This window comes from Cebidichthys violaceus, unplaced genomic scaffold (genome assembly GCF_023349555.1).
Source record: "Cebidichthys violaceus isolate CVI_PGR_0920_01 unplaced genomic scaffold, fCebVio1.0.p SCAF_1, whole genome shotgun sequence".
NCBI classification, from domain to species: domain Eukaryota; kingdom Metazoa; phylum Chordata; class Actinopteri; order Perciformes; family Stichaeidae; genus Cebidichthys; species Cebidichthys violaceus.
The window spans coordinates 1,962,128-1,982,295 of record NW_027176262.1 but is presented as its reverse complement, the minus strand read 5'-3'; the positions used below and the strand labels follow the sequence as shown (position 1 = coordinate 1,982,295).

Genomic DNA, 20,168 nt, shown 5'->3' with positions numbered 1-20,168 from the left:
ATATTTGCGCACGTTTCTTGTTGCAGTGAGATAAGACGTTTTTTATTGAATATAAATTCTAAAATTGGAAATAAAACATGACCCAATTAGTGTCCTCTAGAGGGGAAGTAAAAGTTTATTTACATTTTAATAAATAAAATAATCCACCAAGTTTAGACAGCTAAAAGAAAAAAAAAAATCATAATTATTACTAAGCAAGCGGAATTTACGAGGACCTTTGAATGCAGCATTTTGCCGTTATTTTGACCTAAAATTAAAAAAAATCAATAATCACCTGATGAGTGAAAATATTAAGTTATGAAATAACAGTTAACAGTTAATCTGTTTAATGATCATATGAAACATTCAACTCTTCACCTCTCACCGGGTAAGTAGAGGTTAGCTTTATACATCCTGCTTCATATGTAGCTAACAGCTAACGTTAACTAACGTTAGCTAACGTTAGTTAACGTTAACTAACGTTAGCTAACAGCTAACATAGCTACCCTTCAGCTTGTTGTTGACTAGTGTTAGTTAAACTAAAGACATCTGAGCTCCCGTTAGTTCTCACCTGCGTTATTTATTAGAGCTGGTGATGATGTTCACTTTATTAAGAAGTGGTTAAAGGTTACTTCTGCTTCTCATTTAGTTTTCAAGTATAGTTTATAGTTTGTTAAACTAAAGTTAACGGCTAAGTTAGCTTTGTTATGAGCTAACTAAGCTAAGTTAAACTATAATTAACAGCTAACTAAGCTAAGTTAGCTTTGTTATGAGCTAACTAAGCTAACTTAAACTATAATAAACAGCTAACTAAGCTAAGTTAACCTATAATTTACAGCTAAGTTAGCTTTGTTATGAGCTACGTCAAACTATAATTCACAGCTAATTGAGCTAAGTTAGCTTTGTTATGAGCTAACTAAGCTAAGTTAACCTATACTTAACAGCTAATTAAGCTAAGTTAGCTTTGTTATGAGCTAACTAAGCTAAGTTAACCTATAATTAACAGCTAAGTTAGCTTTGTTATGAGCTAACTGAGCTAAGTTAACCTATAATTAACAGCTAAGTTAGCTTACTGTAGCGTTAGCTCTCTGTGGTGGTATTGTAGAAATAAACCTCAGTGATTAACAAACTACCAGTAATTAAAATGTCTTCCTTTCACATTGGCAGAAACATTACGTCAGAATAAAAGAAGCAGCGTCGATGGCAGAAGACATGATTCCACCAATATTAAACAAGAGGGCAGCGAACAACAACAAAGGCTCTAACCAGACACTTAAAGAGGTAAGAAGAGCTTTCCTGAAGAAAACTAGTCATTCACAAAAATATATACTTTTTATTCAAGTAGTTAGAAGTATGTGGGAATGTGTGCCAGAGTCCCTTTAATTAATACAAATATATTCATAATAATTAAAGTATTTTTTGTGCTGGATTAGCTTTTTAGATTCTAGGGCTGCAACTAACAATTATTTTAATGGTTGATTAATCTGTAGATTATTTTCTTGATTGATCTAAAACTTGCTTGGATTAAAAAACGTCAGTTTACTGTCGTAGAAGAGGAGAGAAACGAGTAAACATTCACGTTTAAGAAGCTGCAATCAGATGATTTTAACTTTGTCTTTTAACAAAAACAAATCAATCAATTATGTAAAATAGTTGGGGATTCATTTAATGACAAGACGACTAACTGGTTAATCGTTGCAGCACGTTAATAATGTTTTAATTCAGTCTCTTTCAATAGACAGAATGTACTCCTGCAAATCAGGAAAAGTCTCCACCAAAGAAGAGACGGGTTCCCTCTACGTCCTCCACTGTGGAGTCAGCAGGTGTGTGTGACGTTCACCTCACTGCCAGCCACACGACATACGGTGGTATCGGGAAATCACAACGGCTGTTTCTTAACGTAATGAAAAGAAAAGAAAGCAAACAGGAAGTTAAGAGTTCAGATGTTTTGGAGTGAATCTGCAGCCTCCCTGCTGTTTGCTTCGCTCTTCTCTGTTACAGGTGCAGCTGGAGACGTCAGCATGCTGTTTTCTAAATTTGCCGAAGTGTTGAGGTAACTAGATTATGATCCGTAGTTGCTGAAAACTGAGCTCACAGAAGTGAAAAAGTGATCTTAATGACAGACAAAGTTCATGGAGAGGATGTGGGCTGAACTCCAGCTCTGTTTGCCACAAGGCAGATAAAAATCAGTCAACTAATTTCAGTATTTGGGCAAAAATGAAAAAAGACTTGAAACATTCAGGCTGTTCTCACACGGCGGTTGAAGATATCCCACGAAATCAATTTGTGAGTAATCCACGTAATCATGAAGCAGGAAGTATGAAGACCACAAAGACCGTTTGTCAACTTCAAAATAAAAGTTGATTTATTACTTAAATAATCACACTTCAGTAGTTATCCTAACCCAAACCACAATCTTCTCCTCAACCTAACGAGGACATAAACTACGTTTATTTTGAAAAGGCCGTGTTCATAAATTGACTCGTGTTGTAAGAAAACACAAAATATGTGGAGGAACTTTTCTCGTGAGATATCATACCAGACGTCTTATGAGGATATGTTGGAAACATTCGAGGTCCCAGAGGATGAACCCTTTTTTTCATTTAAGTGCCATAAACACACACACACACACACACACACACACACACACACACACACACACTTGTGGTGAAGTCCTTGTTTGTGGCTGTTTTGCAGTGAGATTGCTGCAGCAGACACCCACCAGATGAAGGAGCTGGAGAGCATTCTGACGGAGGCTCAGAACCTCGAGTCTCACCTGAAAGAGAACAAGAAGCGTCTGAGACAAACGCTGTCTCTGATCTCTGACAAGCTGCAGGGCTGAAGTCTGAGCGAATCGCTCATCTCCTGTTCCACAGTTCACCTGATGAGAGACACTGATATACATACATGTTCACTGTTATGAGTACTAAAGGACATTTTGAGATGATTTTTTGAAAGAATACTAAAATTAGAAGAACTGTTTGTATTACTGTTTATGAAGAATTAAAGTGCCCATGAAGTAAGAGAGACTTCTACATGTTGTCACTGTTTAAAGCTACACACCCACCCAAAATATAAAATACATAAAAAGAGGGAATTAAAAAGAAACGTTAAAAGTTGTCTCACTTCTCACGTGTGTTTTTAAAAAGCACTTTTGAGACAAACGTCCGACCAGCAGAGGGAACAAGTGCACCACTCTCACTTTAATAAACATATAGACAATGACAATTAATGAAATATATATTTAGAACTTGTAATATTGGAGTAGTGTTTTGGTAATTATTGATTTCAGTGACATGAAATGTCCAGTTTCTATAGAATAAAGTAAGTATGTATAGTATTCCAAATACATCAATACAATTTTAATATTTTACTCTGGAAAGTTTATCTGCACTTGTGTAATATAACATCTACCTTCAGTTAACGAGCACACATATATATACATATATACACATATATATATATACATATGTATATACGTATATATATATGTATATACATATATATACACGTATATATGTATATATATGTATATATACGTATATATACACATACATATATATATGTATATATGTGTATATATATATGTATATATACATATATATATATACACATATATATATATATATACATACATATATATACATATATATACATACATATATGTATATATATATGTATGTATATATATATATATATATGTATATATGTATATATATGTATATATACATATATATACATATATACACATATATATATATACATATGTATATATGTATATATATATGTATATATATATGTATATACATATATATACACGTATATATGTATATATATGTATATATACGTATATATACACATATACATATATATATGTATATATGTGTATATACATATATACACGTATATATACATATATATATACACATATATATATATATATATATACATACATATATATACATATATATTATTACTCAAGGATAAATGAATGAATGCACACAGACAGGATGTTTAAGTGAAGTTTTGTTTGTTTATTGTTTCATGCAATGCGTTTAAAAATGTACATTTTTAGCCCTAGTCATACACCGGTCATTCATTAATCATTAATCATTAATTGTTTTAACATGTTCTTTCTCCAACATGTGGGCGCCGGGCCAAAAGCTACACGTTCTCTTTATCAGTTCCTCGTTTGTGCGAAACGCAATAAAGATGAACGCTGAACTTCAACTGAACCTGAACTGTTCTTCTGTTCTTTAACACAGATCTAAGTGTTGCAATATTCTCTGTTTCAGCAGCCCTCATCTCAAACACGCATTTTAAATCGAAATGTTCAAAACAACGGTTTATAAGTACACAAAGAACGACGTACATCTTCAACAACACAGTTACATTATGAATAAACTCTTTCTTTATACATTCATATCTGCGACTTGACCTCTAACAACTCTTGAGACAGACCATATTTACATAGTTTATAACTTCTTTCCAATCCGTGGTTTTTTAAACACCTGGGATTTCCCTCGTTCACGCCGTGGCGTGGAACGTGCCGTGGAAGCCGTAGGGGATGTTGACGGGCACCACGGCTCGGCCCAGCTCCTCAAACGTCTTGGCATCTAAAACCAGCAGGAACGTGCTCTTGTCCTGGAGAAGGAATCGAGACAACGTTCACGTTCAAAGCTTAAACACTTGATGTATTTGAGCATTAAAATGCACTTTGGTTTCCTCTTAAAATGACAAATTTGCAGATTTTGGATCTTCTTAACAAAATCATCTGTATGTATCTTTAAGGGTATGTAGAGGCAAAGTCCCGCCCCTTCCGGTGTATATATTTGTTTCTCGCCATCAATTACTGTACGTATTTGTTTTCTCGAAAAATAAGGTCCCTTGGCGGTCAACCGTAAAAGGGGCGTGGCTTATGATTAAAAAGCCACACGTCTAAACGTGTGAGCGTATTGATTTACGTATTTTTGGCTGAGCACCACCGACCTTATTGGGCGTGATGACCACGGACATGATGACGCCGTCGTCCTCCTCGGTGGCATTAGGGGACGGTACGAAGACCGGCTCGGAGGGATAAAGACCGGGTTCTTCCCACACCTGTGACAAAATACGAGGGGGTTTACAAATCTGAAGACCTGTAACATCTGCAACATATCGGGGAGAAAAATGAAATCTAACTCACCTTCATGTGTTTCCCGTTGAGGTCCATCTTGATCAGCGTGTCTCCTACAAGATGTCTGAAGCCGCAGCCGTAGAAGTAGCGGTAGGAGTGGGTGTTGTACTTTCCGTAGTTGATCTGAGGGAACTCCAGACCTCCGTATTGGTTCAGATCCTCCCCGTGGAGGTCCTCGTGGGTACAGAAGACCTGTACGGAGGGAAAAGACAGCACTTTAACCGAGAAATACGTTTCCTGTCTTTGGTCATTCTAACAATTAAAAACTCTAAAACATTAAGTCATACATGTGTGGATGTATGCCCACCTTGTTCTTGGCGATTCTTATGGAAGTGGCCGTGCTGCCGGGTGGGTTCAGGTTTCTGCCGTAGGGCGTCTCTTGGTCCACATTTAGAGGCAGAATGAAGCGCCGTGGGAAGACTCTACACAAGGTGTTGTACACCTGATGGGGAAATAGGAACATCGTTTTTCAGTGTTTCAAGCTGCACTTGAGGGGCGGACAGCAGGACAGGGATCAGGACTCTGGTGGACCCGAGGAGGTGGACTCTGTGTTTACGTCATGATGCTTGGAGCTCAAACGCAGTCAACATTGACGGACAATAGTTTTTGTTCTTGCCGTTTACATTCCTTATAATGACACTAAATGATCCTTGAATCCTTTACTTATCAACCTGCTTACCTCATCGAGGTCTTCTCCAGACTTGCGCAGGTTTTGGACGTTGTAGTTAGTGATCGCCTGGCCGTCATCTGAAGCGCACATGTCTAAGACCAAGAAGCCGTCCTCCTCGTACGCGTTTATCTGGTGGAACGTCGACAGCGGATTGGCGAGGTACTGGACGGAGCTCACCTGGAACACGGGGATTGGAAAACAGAAGAATTAGAGCGCGGTGAATAGACCTCGGGGGGAACTCAAAAGGTCCACGTTGGGAGACTTACCACTCCGGTCTGCTTGTGGATCAGGTGGAAGATGGTGCTGAGGTTTGGGTCCCAGGAAAAGCCATCGCTGATGCTTTTCCCCCTCAGCTTTCCGGTCACAATCTTCAACAGGTCCATCTTGATGGGCTGCTCAATGAACACCACGTAGTTCTCGGACATCGCTATAAAGGATTCAGAAGATTACATCGGTTTCTTTACTCAAAACTCTGGACAGGGTGATTCAGTTCTAACTGGCACTGCGAACGTGTGAGTCCAACTTTGATAATTAGTTTGGTAATTGATTAACAAGGAGAAATTGTAAAAACATGCTTCTCAAATAGAAAGATTTGCTGACGTGTCACAGTAAAGTGAACTCTTTGGACTTGCGGGAAGACGAAGATGTCACCTGGGGTTCGGGGTACAGTGGCGTACGGTAGTTGCATCCCGAAACGGCCGTACCGAAATCAGTGCATCCTCACAGGAAGCCTTGCTAGAACACATGCCCCGAGGACTGAATCTAACGTCTTCAAGCGGCTCTAAAGCTTTGATTCAAACTCTTTTTCTTTGGGGCTCACCGAAGCTGTGGTAGTAGGACGGTTTGCTCTTTTCCACCGAGGGAATCGAACACAGCACTGTGGCTCCCTCCAGGGTGTCCTCTGCGGTCGTCTTGGTCGGCGGCACTCTGATGATGTTGTAGGTCGCTCCTGTCGAGAGAGAGTTAGTTTCTGTTTGTACATCGAAGACGATACTCAAGACAGATTTGGTGTTTCTTCCCCTTTTTGACGTACCTTTAGCGCCGTATGAGTTCCCCATGTTGTACGTCGTTCCGTCGGGCTCGGTGTGAGGGTGTGCGGTCGCTCCGTTCACTGCAATGAATTTGCTCCAGTCCACCTAATGGGTCCAAATACAGGAGCGCAAATACTTTAACTCTTTTACTTCTATGTCACGGTTTCATCCAGCAGCTTTATCGTACAACAGTGACAGTGATGAATGCATGTAGGTCAATAAAACGGACCTATACAGATTGTGACTCTGCAGGTTCATCAGCTACAAACCACGGTGATACCTTTTTAGTGGTCTCCAGGGTCTCAGGGTCCACCCTGTGCATGATGTTGGTCTCCGTGCTGACGTAATAATCGCCTTTGTAGGTCACAAAGCTCACGTTGGCGTTATCTGTGGGCTCTAGAGGTAGAAGAGAAGAAGGAAGACGTTGACGACAGCCGGGACAACCGCAACAAATCAGGGAATCCACATGCGAATTTGGTCAAATTAAACAAAAACAAATTCTTGGAATGTTGACCCAGTATAAACACATATATCCTTAAGAAAAAGTTCCTGTTCATGCGGTTTGACAGTGAAAATGACTCACTTGGTAGTTCAAATCTGGACAGGAAGCGCTGGAAGAAGTTCTTGCAGGGGTCCGGCATGGTGACCGTGCCGAACTCCGACACCGCGATGCGGTTGTGCTCCTTGTTGGCCTTGAAGCTGTCGCTGGACAGGAAGCGGCTCTTGTAGGTCACCTGTCCGCCAGCTATCTTGAACTGGTGCAGGAGTGCCATGCCGTCGAACCAGTGGTTGAACCTGAGGGCGGGGGGGGGGGGGGAGGAAAAGTCAGCTTTTGGGACGCGGTCGACGCTGGGGTTTTTTTTCGAGAAGATGGACACTCACTTGTGGTTTCCGATCTCGAACTTCCCGGGCCCGTTTCTCAAGAAGCTTCCTTCGATCCACTCGGGGATTTTGCCGGTGATGTCGGTGCTGATGGGCTCGGGGGTGTCCTCCACCGAGCTCACGATCTTCTCGATGCACGGCAGGCCGTGCACGTCCGTGAAGTGGTTGATGTTCTTCCTTGACTTGGATTTCATGAGTGCTGTACAGAAAAAAAAAGTCACATTTTCAGAACAGGAACAATAATAATTAGAAGTCTAAATAGTTCTTGCAGAAGCAGATGTTTACCTGGGGCGTTGATCTGCTGGTGTGTGATGGTGGCCATGGCTGCAGCTTTGTCTCTTCCCTGAGTGTGGAGTCCTTCTCCAACCCTGGCTCAGCTTTATACTGTCCTCCGCCTGTGACCCCCCCCTCCCCTTAGAAATCAGCCAGATAAGTCGATTTCAGGCTTACATAATCCTCTAAAAACAGTGCGTCGTAATCACAAGATGATACAAGTAACTTATTCACAGAGATAATTACTTGATCTAAACTTAAGAGTTGCTCCTTAAGCAACTCCTATTTTAAGCATTTTAAGTATTTCCTAAACCTCATTTTATTTAGTGTTGTGTTATAACACCCTGACACAAAAGATACTTTCAATTGAAACACATCGGTTTAAAGTTCAGTGACACGCAAAAAAAACCCCATCTAATTGACATTTGTATATTTGTATATTTGTATATTTGGATCCTCCAGCAGAGACCTGGTCCACCGTGGACAGACCCGGATCCTCCAGCAGAGACCAGTCCACCGTGGACAGACCCGGATCCTCCAGCAGAGACGTGGTTCACGGTGGACAGACCCAGATCCTCCAGCAGAGACCTGGTCCACGGTGGACAGACCCAGATCTGGCTTCACCCGCAGCCTTGGACCTGCAGTCGGAGCTCCGGAGGGAGGAGGAGAGCTCAGCTCCCGGCAGCAGCAGCAGCGTCTCCTCCTCCTCCTCCTCCTCCTCCAGGAGCAGAGCTTCTCCTCTCTGCTGGAGATCCAGGGCGTATTGCTGGACCCACAGGAGGAAAGGGAGGCAACGGGAGAACCAGAACCAGGACTGAGAGGGTCAGACTGTCAGACCCTGCTGCAGTAAAATGAGAGGTTTTCTAAAGGGACTCTGGTGCTCAGAGACACTACACAGAAGTTCCTCACAGTAATTTATTATATATAGATCTATCTATATCTATATCTATATATATATCTATATATATATATATATATAGATATAGATATAATGTATTCATCAGCAGGGGGAAATTTGTTGACCATAATCACCAGTAATATTATACACCAGTAATAATAACCATGTTAATGTTATTTGCACCCTTATTATCAAGTCTGACAGAAATATCAATAGAAGTACACAACTTGTTTTTATCTTTTGGTTTTGCAAACGTTTATTTCTGGAATAATTGAAGCCTTTGATGTCTGTTGCTACGTGGGGTTCAGCCCCTGGAGGTGTCGAGTCACTGTACATCACGCATAGAGGGGAGTGGGAAGCATTTTATGGCTCCTGTGGGGGCACCGAGAGGTGGATCAGTTAACTGACAACAAGGCACGACTTGTTCTCAACGGCCTCAGATATGTAGGTCAGGTTGACGGCGTAATCTAAATTGTTCATATAGATTATGTAGTTATTAACGTGTTCTTTTTATCTCATTTTTATTGCAACAGGATGAAGGACTGATTAAGGTCACGGAATGACAATTCTTTGGTTGATGCAATTTGCTGGTTTGTTGAAGTCGTCTTTTTACTGTTTTTACTGGTGGACCAGGTCTCTGCTGGAGGATCTGGGTCTGACCACGGTGGACCGGGTCTCTGCTGGAGGATCTGGGTCTGTCCACGGTGGACCGGGTCTCTGCTGGAGGATCTGGGTCTGTCCACGGTGGACCAGGTCTCTGCTGGAGCCGGGTTCACCTGCGTCCTCAAACAGCGCCGTAGCTCTGGGAGGAGCTGAAGGGGTTTTCCTCTCTTCATCATCACGTCATCTCGGACATTCCCACAGAACCAGCTCATGTGTTGATGATCGGACCCGATTAAAGGAGCATAACCGGGTCAGATTAAGAGCTTCTACTGTCAAAACGTCACCCCAATAATCTCCTTCTGTCGACGCATTTCTACTTCTGGCTTCATGAGGAAGAGGAAACGTGAACTAGTCTATCGCAGAAAATCATTCACAGACTTTTAAGGAACACAGCAGCTTTATTTCTGCTGCAGAAGAACTTGTGTTCTAATGATCCGCTCCAGTTCAGCAGCCTCTAAATAAACTGATTTGATCCCATTTTTTGGTTCCTTTGGGACATTTTAACCGCAGAAATTCCCACTTTGGGCTTGAAGGGAACAAGAGTGACTTGTATCTGATGGATGACAAGTGATGGAAAAGGGAACATTCACAATCAGCTCATTGTTTGTTTGTTTGTTTGTTTATGTTGTTTTTTTGTATTTGGGCTGAAGCGTCTCGTTCTACTCGGAGGCCCCGCGGTGCTCAGAGGAGGAAGATCGGCAGTTTGATCCCCCGTCCACATGTTGAGCTGTTCTTGGGCAAGAGTCCTCGTCGACGCACCGTTTGATTTGGTCAGTTTTTGGGATGCGTGGATCCAGTTTCCTTTGTTACCGAAAAGGCCAAATGTGCCGATCCATAACAAAAGTAGCCCGGATCGTCCAAAAATACACCGTCACCCTGACCCGCCATCAAAAACCTCAAACTAGTGTCAAACCAGTCGACACTTCGATAACGCCACGAGCTCGCCAACACTGAATCGTTTTCAGAATAGAAGTTACCATATTTGGAAGGCATCCCCTGCTTCATGGTGTGTGTGACTCTAAATGGAGCATAATGTACTAAATGAACATCATGCTGTATTGAAGAAGACTGTAAACTAGAGATTGAGACCATAAACTCATGTTTACAATGTTTACTGAGGGAATAAATCAAGAGAGAAGTAGAGTCATTTTAGACTAGACCTCTATACAACCAGAGGAGTCGCCCCCTGGTGGACACTAGAGAGAATGCAGCTTTAACACGTGAAGCTTTGTCTTCACTCGTCAGAACCGGAGGTCGCTGTCTGGTGAATGAGCCTTTGGATCCTGAATGCTGCTAGGAGAACACAGCGTCGGCTCCTGTAGTCAAACACTAGTTGAGTGTAAAATAAACCTGACGTTGAGGTTTGTGAGCTCTTTAAGTAGTGATTCCATGACGTGTTTGAATGTGTTATTGTGGTCCGTTGGTGTTTTTCAGATTCAAAAGACACTGTGTGTGTAATCCTCTTATGTAAATACGTTGTTTTGTTTTGTTTGTTGGAACAGACAAGTGAAGCAGAACAAATTTGGAGGGAAAGTTCGTCGTTATTTGTAATCCAGGAATAACGCCGGAGCCTCCGGGAGACGCTCCACACAGATCCACTCACACAGACGCCGGGACAAAGGGGACAAAGGGGACACTGTGTCCGTCGTCCGGATGGATGCAGAGACGTCTCTGTGTGCTGCTCAACTCACATTCACCTCCAGGGGGGACAAAGGGTCAAAGACGCTGTGATGTCTCAACAGGTGAGCTGGAGTGTCAGAGCGGGGGGGGGGGGGGGGGGGGGGGGGGGGGGGGGGGGGGGACATCTGGGGGCATAACAATTCAAAGTGCAGCGTTTACTGCCCTCCTGCCGTCGTTCTGAGGGGAAAACAGCTAAAGTCAGGCAGAGTTTACCGATACCAGCTTTACGATAAGGAAGTATAAAGAGATAAAGAGGCGTTTCACATCGCTGCCAGGTCATCATCTTTTATGCTAACGCTGAGCCTCTCACATCTACGGAGGATGAATATTATTACGTATCGTCGGTGATGATTTGTGGGTCGTGTGAAGAATAAAAGTGAAGTTTTCAACCAGTTACACTTAAAGGAAGTCATCGTTCACAGAAGAAGAAGAAGAAGAAATCATTTCAACAGTTCACATCACAACGGTTTAAATGTATATTAATCTATGTGCAACACAACTCTCATTGATAATATCTCTCAGCATCATGCCCATACTACTGCTATAGTTTAGCTTCTGGTCTTTTACTTGTATTACTGTTGTGTTCTATGTTGCAGCGGCGTCAGTATTCCTTCTTTTACGCTCAATGACTGTTATTCTATTGTTCATATATGTGTTCATATTTGTGTTCTTCTGTTGTAATCTTTAATGACATAAAGCTCATAAACGGTCTGTAGGGACACTTCAGAGGACTAGATCCACATCACAAGTAAACGTCTAACAGAGGAGCAGCGGAAAACCCCCTGACTGCAAACGTCACGCACTAACGGTGACGTGGTCTTGGTCCGGGAACCGGTGGGACCCCAGACCCCCGTTGGTGCCGGTCTACTTCTACTGAGCATCGTGCTGGTGACACGAGGCGCCTGAGCAGAACTCGACTCTTCAGAACAGCTTCTTTCCTCACAGACTCCTCACCTCAGCCTCCATCCTCCAGACACGATGTCATGTTGGGACTACGGCCCGCAACCCTGTCGTACAACGGCCCTAAACCCACCTGTTGTAAACGTGTGTGAATCTGTAAATAAGTACAGTTAGAACATCTGAGAACTAAGACGTTTCCCGTGACGACGGAAGTTTATTTTGAAAAGACAGGAGTCATGTGACGAGCAGATGTTGACACGCGTGTTGAAAAATGAGGAGTAACTTTTTCATAAGTTGATCGTGTGAACTGTTGTATGAGTCGGCAAAAATACAAACAAACAGCAACCGCAACAATGGAACTAACACATGTTTCATTCGTGACACGTTAGTGAGATTACGCTGTTCTTCTATTCATCATAGGGTCCATTCTATGTACAGCCTTTAAGTGCTCCCAGTTAACAGAAGAAGAAGAAGAAGCTCGTGATGGCCCTCTGGTGGCCAGATGACACATATTCAAAAATGTAAACAACTGTTTTTTCTGAAACAGAAGGAATCCTTCTATAGAACATCTGGTGAAGACACCGACTCTCCCAAACACACGAGCCCAGAGAACACGTCCACAACTTTAAACACGTCCACCTACTGTAAGGTGACTTATTTATAGGTTAGAAACGGATCCCACGCGCACCGGGCTGCAGCCCCCCCAAAAAATAGTAGACAATAATAGAAAATGAAACGGGAATAGGACCTTTCACTTCCGTGTTATGTCGGATTAGGAAACGCGCGTGCCAGTCCACACCTCCACACGCCGAGCGGCACGGGAGCAGATCGTGTCGGGAGGTGGTGACCGTGAGAAGAAGGTAACACAACATACACAACGTGTATTTGATGATGTGCAGACTTTAGAGGGGCGGCTGCTTGTAGAGGATGGAAACGTAACTTTATGCTGAAGGGTTGCCAGGTCGCTTATGTTATTGTGTATTTCCCTGTGCGTGCCGCTTTGTTTAAAGGTGACCGAGGACTCGCAGTGAACGCCGCACCCTGACAACACCTTAACCGTGTTTCAGACTTCAACCAAACCAGTTTAACGGTAAGATGACGTCACTCAGTTCAGACAGAAAGACTCGTTGTTCATCAAAACGCTACAATGTTGCTCTCTTATGAAGAAGAACGAGTCAACATTCTATGTCTGTTTTCTTTATTCGGTGGTGATGACACAACACACACACACACACACACACACACACACACACACACTTCTCTAACATTTAACACAATGTTCGTTCATGGAACAACTTGCAATTAAAAATCCTAAACTTTAAATTATAAATCTAGTATGTTAAATATATCTTTACAAGCATATGTATATTTAACATTAGATTTAATTTCATGTGTATGTATTTTATGTGCGTGTGTATATATATTTATGTATGTATAGAATATATATATATATATATATATGTATGGATATAGTATATGTATATAATATACTGTATATGTGTATAATATGTGTAAATATGTATAATATATAAGTATGTGTATATATGTGTGTATAATATATATATGTATGTGTATATATTTACAGTATATAATATATATGTATGTATATATGTCTATAGTATATATGTCTATAATATATATGTATGTATGTATGTATGTATAAATGTGTGTGTATATGTACATATACGCACATTTATATACATGTATACATACATATAGATAGACCCCCTCATTGTCACTGATCTACAGTATATGTAAATATATATATATATACTGTAGTATATATATATATATATATATATACTACAGTGTGTATATATATACTACAGTATATATATATATATACTACAGTGTGTATATATATATATATATATATATATACTACAGTGTGTGTATATATATATATATATATATATATATATACATACTACAGTGTGTATATATATATATATATATATATACACACTGTAGTATGTATATATATATATACTACAGTGTGTATATATATATATATATATATATATACTACAGTGTGTGTATATATATATATATATATATATACTACAGTGTATATATATATATATATACATACACACTGTAGTATGTATATATATATATATACTACAGTGTGTGTGTGTATATATATATATATATATATATATATATATATATATATATATATACATATATATATATATACATACTACAGTAGTAGCAAAGAGTGGTTTTGCGTTTCATGTGAATCAGCTGTTCGTCTCAGTGAAGGAGACTGAGGATCGAAAACATCCGGCTTGACTTTGTAAAACAAAATGTATCAACTAAATACACAGAAACATACTGACTGAACTCTTATTCATCACTTAAACAATAAAACATGGTACAAAAAAAGATCTTCAAAATTCACAGTGAAAAATGTTTTAATGCAGCAACAAATTGGTCAAAACAGGAATTAAAATCCCACTAAATAATGTATATAAACATAGAAGTGAACAGAATAGATCAGCTACTCATACCCTGACACAGCTATCCTTTTCCTTAAACTGTCACCCATCTATATTTGAATGTACGTTGTGTTTTCAGCAGCTCTCCCTGATGGCTGCCTGCAGCAGCTACTCCCCTGTTACATGTGTTGGGACATGTGAAAATGCCTTCTACTTTCACGGTAAAAGGGCTTTAAATTCTACTCCTGTCATATGGTGTGACATATTATACTGTACGTTATAATGTTGCTGATGTAATCCATATCCTGACGTCTTCTCTCCTGTCCACTGCTCTCCATATGTGAAGTAGATGCACCAGAAACAGGTGAGGCACTTCCTGTAGTTTCCTACATTTGTCGTAGAATAAACAGGTAGTGACATCGCAGGTGTTATAACATGTTTTGGTTTGTTTTTTTCTCCCAATGATGCAGCGGTGGATGGAGACAGTTTCCGCAAGTCTGATCTGTGCCTCTGTTATTGGGTCCGAAGCAAAGACAACAAATTCCTGCTTTTAAACTCTGAGCAGCAATTTCAAGTACAAAACGTAACGGAACTTGATCCTGGTAAGATGCAGCCAAATAAATACGTGTGTGTGTGTGTGTGTGTGTGTGTGTGTGTGTGTGTGTGTGTGTGTGTGTGTGTGTGTGTGTGTGTGTGTGTGTGTGTGTGTGTGTGTGTGTGTGTGTGTGTGTGTGTGTGTGTGTGTGTGTGTGTGTATACAGTTGTGGTCAAAAGTTTACATACACTTGTAAAGAACATAATGTCATGGCTCTCTTGAGTTTCCAGTTATTTCTACAACTCTGATTTTTCTCTCATAGAGTGATTGGAACAGATACTTCTTTCTCACAAAAAACATTCATGAAGTTTGGTTCTTTCATGACTTTATTATGGGTTAACAGAAAAAGTGATCAAATCTGCTGGGTCAAAAATATACATACAGCAGTGCTAATATTTGGTCACATGTCCCTTGGCCATTTTCACTTCAATTAGGCTCTTTTGGTAGCCATCCACAAGCTTCTGGCAAGCTTCTCGTTGAATCTTTGACCACTTCTCTTGACAGAATTGGTGCAGTTCAGTTAAATTTGATGGCTTTCTGACATGGACTTGTTTCTTCAGCATTGTCCACATGTTCTCAATGGGATTTAAGTCAGGACTTTGGGAAGGCCATTCTAAAACCCTAATTCTAGCCTGATTTAGCCATTCCATTACCACTTTTGATGTGTGTTTGGGGTCATTGTCCTGTCGGAACACCCAACTGCGCCCAAGACCCAACCTTCGGGCTGATGATTTTAGGTTATCCTGAAGAATTTGAAGGTAATCCTCCTCCTTCATGATCCCATTTACTCTCTGTAAAGCACCAGTTCCATTGGCAGCAAAACAGCCCCACAGCATACTACTACCACCACCGTGCTTGACGGTAGGCATGGTGTTCTTGGGGTTAAAGGCCTCACCTTTTCTCCTCCAAACATATTGCTGGGCATTGTGGCCAAACAGCTCGATTTGTTTCGTCTGACCACAGAACTTTCCTCCAGAAGGTCTTATCTTTGTCCACGTGATCAGCAGCAAACTTCAGTCGAGCCTTAAGGTGCCGCTTTTGGAGCGAGGGCTTCCTTCTTGCACGGCAGCCTCAGTCCATGGAGATGCAAAACACGCTTGACTGTGGACGCTGACACCTGTGTTCCAGCAGCTTCTAATTCTTGGCAGATCTGCTTTTTGGTGGTTCTCGGTTGACTCTTCACCCTCCTGACCAATTTTCTCTCAGCAGCAGGTGATAGCTTGCGTTTTCTTCCTGATCGTGGCAGTGACAAAACAGTGCCATGCACTTTATACTTACAAACAATTGTTTGCACTGTTGCTCTTGGGACCTGCAGCTGCTTTGAAATGGCTCCAAGTGACTTTCCTGACTTGTTCAAGTCAATGATTCGCTTTTTCAGGTCCATGCTGAGCTCCTTTGACTTTCCCATTGTAGCGTTTGTGTGCGTTTGAATCCAATGAGCCCTATTTAAATGGCCTCAGAGAAGTCACCAGCTGTAGTCACTCATAATCACTCACAAGAAGTTAAGAGGCCATGCTATGAAGCTCATTTCATTGACACAACTTTCTAAGTCACCAAAATTGCTAATTCATGTTGCTGTATGTATATTTTTGACCCAGCAGATTTTGTCACTTTTTCTGTTAACCCATAATAAAGTCATGAAAGAACCAAACTTCATGAATGTTTTTTGTGACAAAGAAGTATCTGTTCCAATCACTCTATCAGAGAAAAATCAGAGTTGTAGAAATAACTGGAAACTCAAGAGAGCCATGACATTATGTTCTTTACAAGTGTATGTAAACTTTTGACCACAACTGTATATATATATATATATATATATATATATATATATATATATATATATTAGTGCTGGGCAACAATTACAATTAATCGCGATTAATCGCATGATTTTTCTGCGATTAATCGCATTGTTATGCGCAAAATTCAATAATGAATTATTATATTTATAATAACTATCTGTGCTCAGTGTGTGACTTTATTGAAACGTTCCACTGCTGTGCAACATGAATACAATGTTCCACACGTTTCATCAGAATGTGTGTCTTCTGTCTTCATGACAGTCAGAGCATGTGAACGCAGCTCCCACTGTTCATCAACATAATGCACCGTAACTCAGAGGTGACGACGGTTACCCGGAGATGTCCGGTAGTCTCCGGTGAGAGACGGCCGGTGCGCGTTGTGACTCCGCCTCTTTTGTAGTCCTCTCCTCTTCGTACGACTCGTGTGTTCTTCTGGTGACGGTGCGTCTGGAGGGAGGCTCCTACATGACGTCATTCATGATCCTGAGAACGTTCCTCAGACCGACGTCTTCTCAACACTAGTCGTCCTCAGTTTGTATCAATCCACTTCTCTGTGGCGTCTGTTAGCTCGTCTTTAGTTTATCTCTACTTCTCCACACGCTGCATCAACGTAGTGATGAAGACTCCTCCACACAAGTGCTACTTTTCCCTCATGCTCGTCTTGTATTTTTTTCTTTTTAGACTGCATGTTTAAACTCCAGGTGTACAAGGAGTCAGACAAAAAGGGACGGAAGGGGAGGCCCACCATGCTGTACGTGAAGAACAATGGCAGCAGCGAGGACAAGAACATGGTGGTGGCGTGCTGCGGTGTCACCCGCAACATTTATCCTGAGGAAATGGTGAGTAGAAGTGTGCGGTTATGTACGCCGCGTACCCAAAGTGGTGGCAGCCCCGATACATAAGTTGTCGTATACAGTATCTCAAAAATACCAGGATGTTCTACTACACCTGGTAGCTTTTTGTAGTATGCAACCACAGACTGTATACAGGAAGTGGACATAGTCACGGTGACGTCACCTATTGGTTTACGGACTGATGTTTTTGAAGCCTTTGAGTTCGGCCATCTTGGATTACGGTCGTCGCCATGTCGTTTTTTTTTTTTTGCAACCAGTAAACAGGAAGTGACCATATCTGGAGTGACGTAGAGACGCCGTACACCTCTCTGGTAGAGACCTGTCAATCACTGTGTAGCCCCGCCCCCTAAAGCATCCCCTGCTTTATGGTCTGTTTGACTCTAAATGGACTGAGAGTTTAGCTGAATCTGACGTGGCTCACTCGTACGAAAGTTAAGATAATAACATGAGAATGTTCTCGCATGAGGTCCAGTGACTTTTGTCTCTTCTGTTCTGTGACCCCTAAGAGGACTTATGGACATTTATCCGCAGTAGTAGTGATCTCTCCCCGGGTCTCGCCAGTTCAAGCCGCCCACGCTCCCCACAGATTGAGAACATCTGCTGTGGAACCAAAAGAAAGAATGCAAAACCACCGGCTGGATAACAAGAGGAAGGGCGGAGGGTCAGTTCATATCAGGACGAGTTTAACCTCAAGATAAACAGTTTAGTGTGTCGTTACTTACTGGAACATGAAGCCGGTTTATTTTAAGTCTACGCCATATTGAGAGCATTTTCGGCGGTTTATTTTGCAACGAGACAACAGCTTACGCTTCCAGCTGTGCTCTCGACAAAGTCTGAAGAACACGTTGCCTGTTAATTCCAGCTCGTTCTCAGCTGTTTAATTGTGAAACAGGAAGTTGTTCCTATTTAAATCTAAGCGTCTAGTTTCTTGTACCAATAACTGCTTTCTTCTATTCTGCTTTGTCTCTTCCTGTTGTCAGCCTGCTTGACCAGATTGTACAGCTGTTGCTTCTCCGCGTACTAAATTGAATAACGTCTATTAGTAAAGAGGACTTTTCTACAAAATAAAAGCATGAAATTTGAAATGTCAAAAAATGAAAAAGATGAGGAACTGAAGCGCCAAAGCCACCAGACTCCATTGAAAGAAACAGTAATTTTACCTGTGGTAAAAAGGGCACCAAATTTTACCAATTTGGTAAAATGATCGTTTTTTTAATGGAGTCTGGTGTCTTTGTCGAGAGCACAGATAGACTGTATAGATTAACCCTTTAAGGTTCATTTAAATCCGGTTTTCCTCGGGTGTTTTCCTGCAGGGCGCTCTGCCGAAGGACATCGGGGAAACCCACCACAAGGCGTTGTTCTACATGACCGAACTCACACCGTCCAAAACGTTTCAGTTCGAGTCCTCCGTGTTCCCGTCTGAGTTCCTGGGATTCGCGTGCGACGAGGAAAACCCGTCTCTGAACAAGCTGGTGTTGCAAAAGAAAGGTGAAGGTGAAGTGGTCGACTCCTGTCAGGTCACGTTATTATGTAGTCAATGATTTCAAAGGATGTCATCCCCGCTTTTTTGTCAACAACTGACAACCTCCAATTTTTAAATTGAATTAATTACAACTTACCTTGAATCATAGAACGTGTTCAATATTAAATAAATACGACATTATTAAATACAACGAAGAGGTAGTGTAAAATATCGAAATGAACCAGCTCATAGTAATATGAGCTGGTATGTAATATTGAACACGTACGTTTATCACACCAGTAGAATTCAATGGACTCGATTAATATAATTACGGTAACATACTGTAATTTCATTTTCTGAGGCAGTTTGTTTTTTTATGAAACAAAAAGGGGAGAAATCAACTTACTGTTCTTGAAGATGTGTTTGGAGTTTTAAATTGAGTATGTTTTTGTTTTTTTATACATTTTAATATGTGCAGATATTTTGCTTGTTTTTCCATTAAAAAGTTGTCAAAGTCGCCTCTTGTATTGATGATTTTCCACAAATGTTTTATTTACATTTGAAATAGTTTTGCACTCCAAAAGAAGAATAATTAAATGATAAAAACGTATGTTTAGAACCATTTTCTTCCAGACACATTTCATTTTTAGAAAAGCGTAAGTGACCCTCGATAATTAAATTAAAGAGGTTTAAACTGTGATTTGTTCAGCTACACCCAACGTAACCTTCTATCTCTATTGTGAAGTCTGAAGAGCTTCTCTAAAGCAACACGTTGCCTGTTAATTCCAGCTTGTTCTCAGCTGTTTTATTGTGAAACAGGAAGTTGTTCCTATTTAAATCTAAGCTTCTAGTTTCTTTTACCAAT

General features: G+C 41.0%; 3 protein-coding genes across 10 annotated transcripts; 2 read left to right on the top strand and 1 right to left on the bottom strand.

Annotated features, from left to right (window-relative positions):
* Positions 1–279: 279 nt before the first annotated feature.
* LOC137871199 (uncharacterized) lies at positions 280–3,098 on the top strand. 4 transcript variants are annotated; one of them, XM_068708935.1, is made up of 5 exons: positions 280–367; positions 1,147–1,260; positions 1,718–1,802; positions 1,981–2,032; positions 2,677–3,098. In XM_068708935.1, exons 2-5 carry the CDS (start codon positions 1,180–1,182, stop codon positions 2,819–2,821), a joined length of 363 nt encoding a protein of 120 aa, XP_068565036.1. In that variant the 5' UTR covers positions 280–367; positions 1,147–1,179; the 3' UTR covers positions 2,822–3,098. The 4 variants fall into 4 exon arrangements, with proteins under 4 accessions (XP_068565036.1, XP_068565279.1, XP_068565198.1 ...); XM_068709178.1 differs by having other exon boundaries at positions 347–377; XM_068709097.1 differs by lacking the exon at positions 280–367 and adding an exon at positions 482–571.
* Positions 3,099–4,013: 915 nt separating this feature from the next.
* LOC137868778 (carotenoid-cleaving dioxygenase, mitochondrial-like) lies at positions 4,014–12,964 on the bottom strand. 2 transcript variants are annotated; one of them, XM_068705696.1, is made up of 13 exons: positions 12,901–12,964; positions 8,024–8,151; positions 7,739–7,937; positions 7,440–7,651; positions 7,137–7,252; positions 6,859–6,961; positions 6,646–6,774; positions 6,092–6,252; positions 5,835–6,002; positions 5,463–5,597; positions 5,165–5,347; positions 4,969–5,079; positions 4,014–4,623 (listed from the first exon to the last, which is right to left on the bottom strand). In XM_068705696.1, exons 2-13 carry the CDS (start codon positions 8,058–8,060, stop codon positions 4,507–4,509), a joined length of 1,671 nt encoding a protein of 556 aa, XP_068561797.1. In that variant the 5' UTR covers positions 8,061–8,151; positions 12,901–12,964; the 3' UTR covers positions 4,014–4,506. The 2 variants fall into 2 exon arrangements, with proteins under 2 accessions (XP_068561797.1, XP_068561789.1); XM_068705688.1 differs by lacking the exon at positions 12,901–12,964 and having other exon boundaries at positions 8,024–8,392.
* On the top strand, positions 12,368–19,820 carry LOC137868790 (uncharacterized). Of its 4 annotated transcripts, none has more exons than XM_068705739.1 (7): positions 12,368–13,012; positions 13,163–13,242; positions 14,736–14,814; positions 14,943–14,957; positions 15,064–15,195; positions 17,669–17,826; positions 19,155–19,820. In XM_068705739.1, the coding sequence occupies exons 3-7, from the start codon at positions 14,745–14,747 to the stop codon at positions 19,380–19,382; spliced, it is 603 nt and encodes a 200-aa protein (XP_068561840.1). In that variant the 5' UTR covers positions 12,368–13,012; positions 13,163–13,242; positions 14,736–14,744; the 3' UTR covers positions 19,383–19,820. The 4 variants fall into 4 exon arrangements, with proteins under 4 accessions (XP_068561840.1, XP_068561819.1, XP_068561830.1 ...); XM_068705718.1 differs by having other exon boundaries at positions 14,940–14,957; XM_068705729.1 differs by having other exon boundaries at positions 14,733–14,814.
* Positions 19,821–20,168: the final 348 nt, after the last annotated feature.

Bases quoted from the DNA above. Each gene is read 5' to 3' on its own strand.
- LOC137868790 (XM_068705718.1), top strand. From the start codon at position 14,745: ATGGCTGCCTGCAGCAGCTACTCCCCTGTTACATGTGTTGGGACATGT. The intron at 15,196-17,668 runs GTAAGATGCAGC...TTTTCTTTTTAG, and splicing joins CGTAACGGAACTTGATCCTG to ACTGCATGTTTAAACTCCAG. The intron at 17,827-19,154 runs GTGAGTAGAAGT...GTTTTCCTGCAG, and splicing joins ACATTTATCCTGAGGAAATG to GGCGCTCTGCCGAAGGACAT.
- LOC137871199 (XM_068708935.1), top strand. From the start codon at position 1,180: ATGGCAGAAGACATGATTCCACCAATATTAAACAAGAGGGCAGCGAAC. The intron at 1,803-1,980 runs GTGTGTGTGACG...TCTCTGTTACAG, and splicing joins CTCCACTGTGGAGTCAGCAG to GTGCAGCTGGAGACGTCAGC. The intron at 2,033-2,676 runs GTAACTAGATTA...GCTGTTTTGCAG, and splicing joins AAATTTGCCGAAGTGTTGAG to TGAGATTGCTGCAGCAGACA.
- LOC137868778 (XM_068705696.1), bottom strand. From the start codon at position 8,060: ATGGCCACCATCACACACCAGCAGATCAACGCCCCAG. The intron at 7,253-7,439 runs GTGAGTCATTTT...TTCTACCTCTAG, and splicing joins GTCCAGATTTGAACTACCAA to AGCCCACAGATAACGCCAAC. The intron at 5,598-5,834 runs GTAAGCAGGTTG...TTTCCCCATCAG, and splicing joins CTGGAGAAGACCTCGATGAG to GTGTACAACACCTTGTGTAG.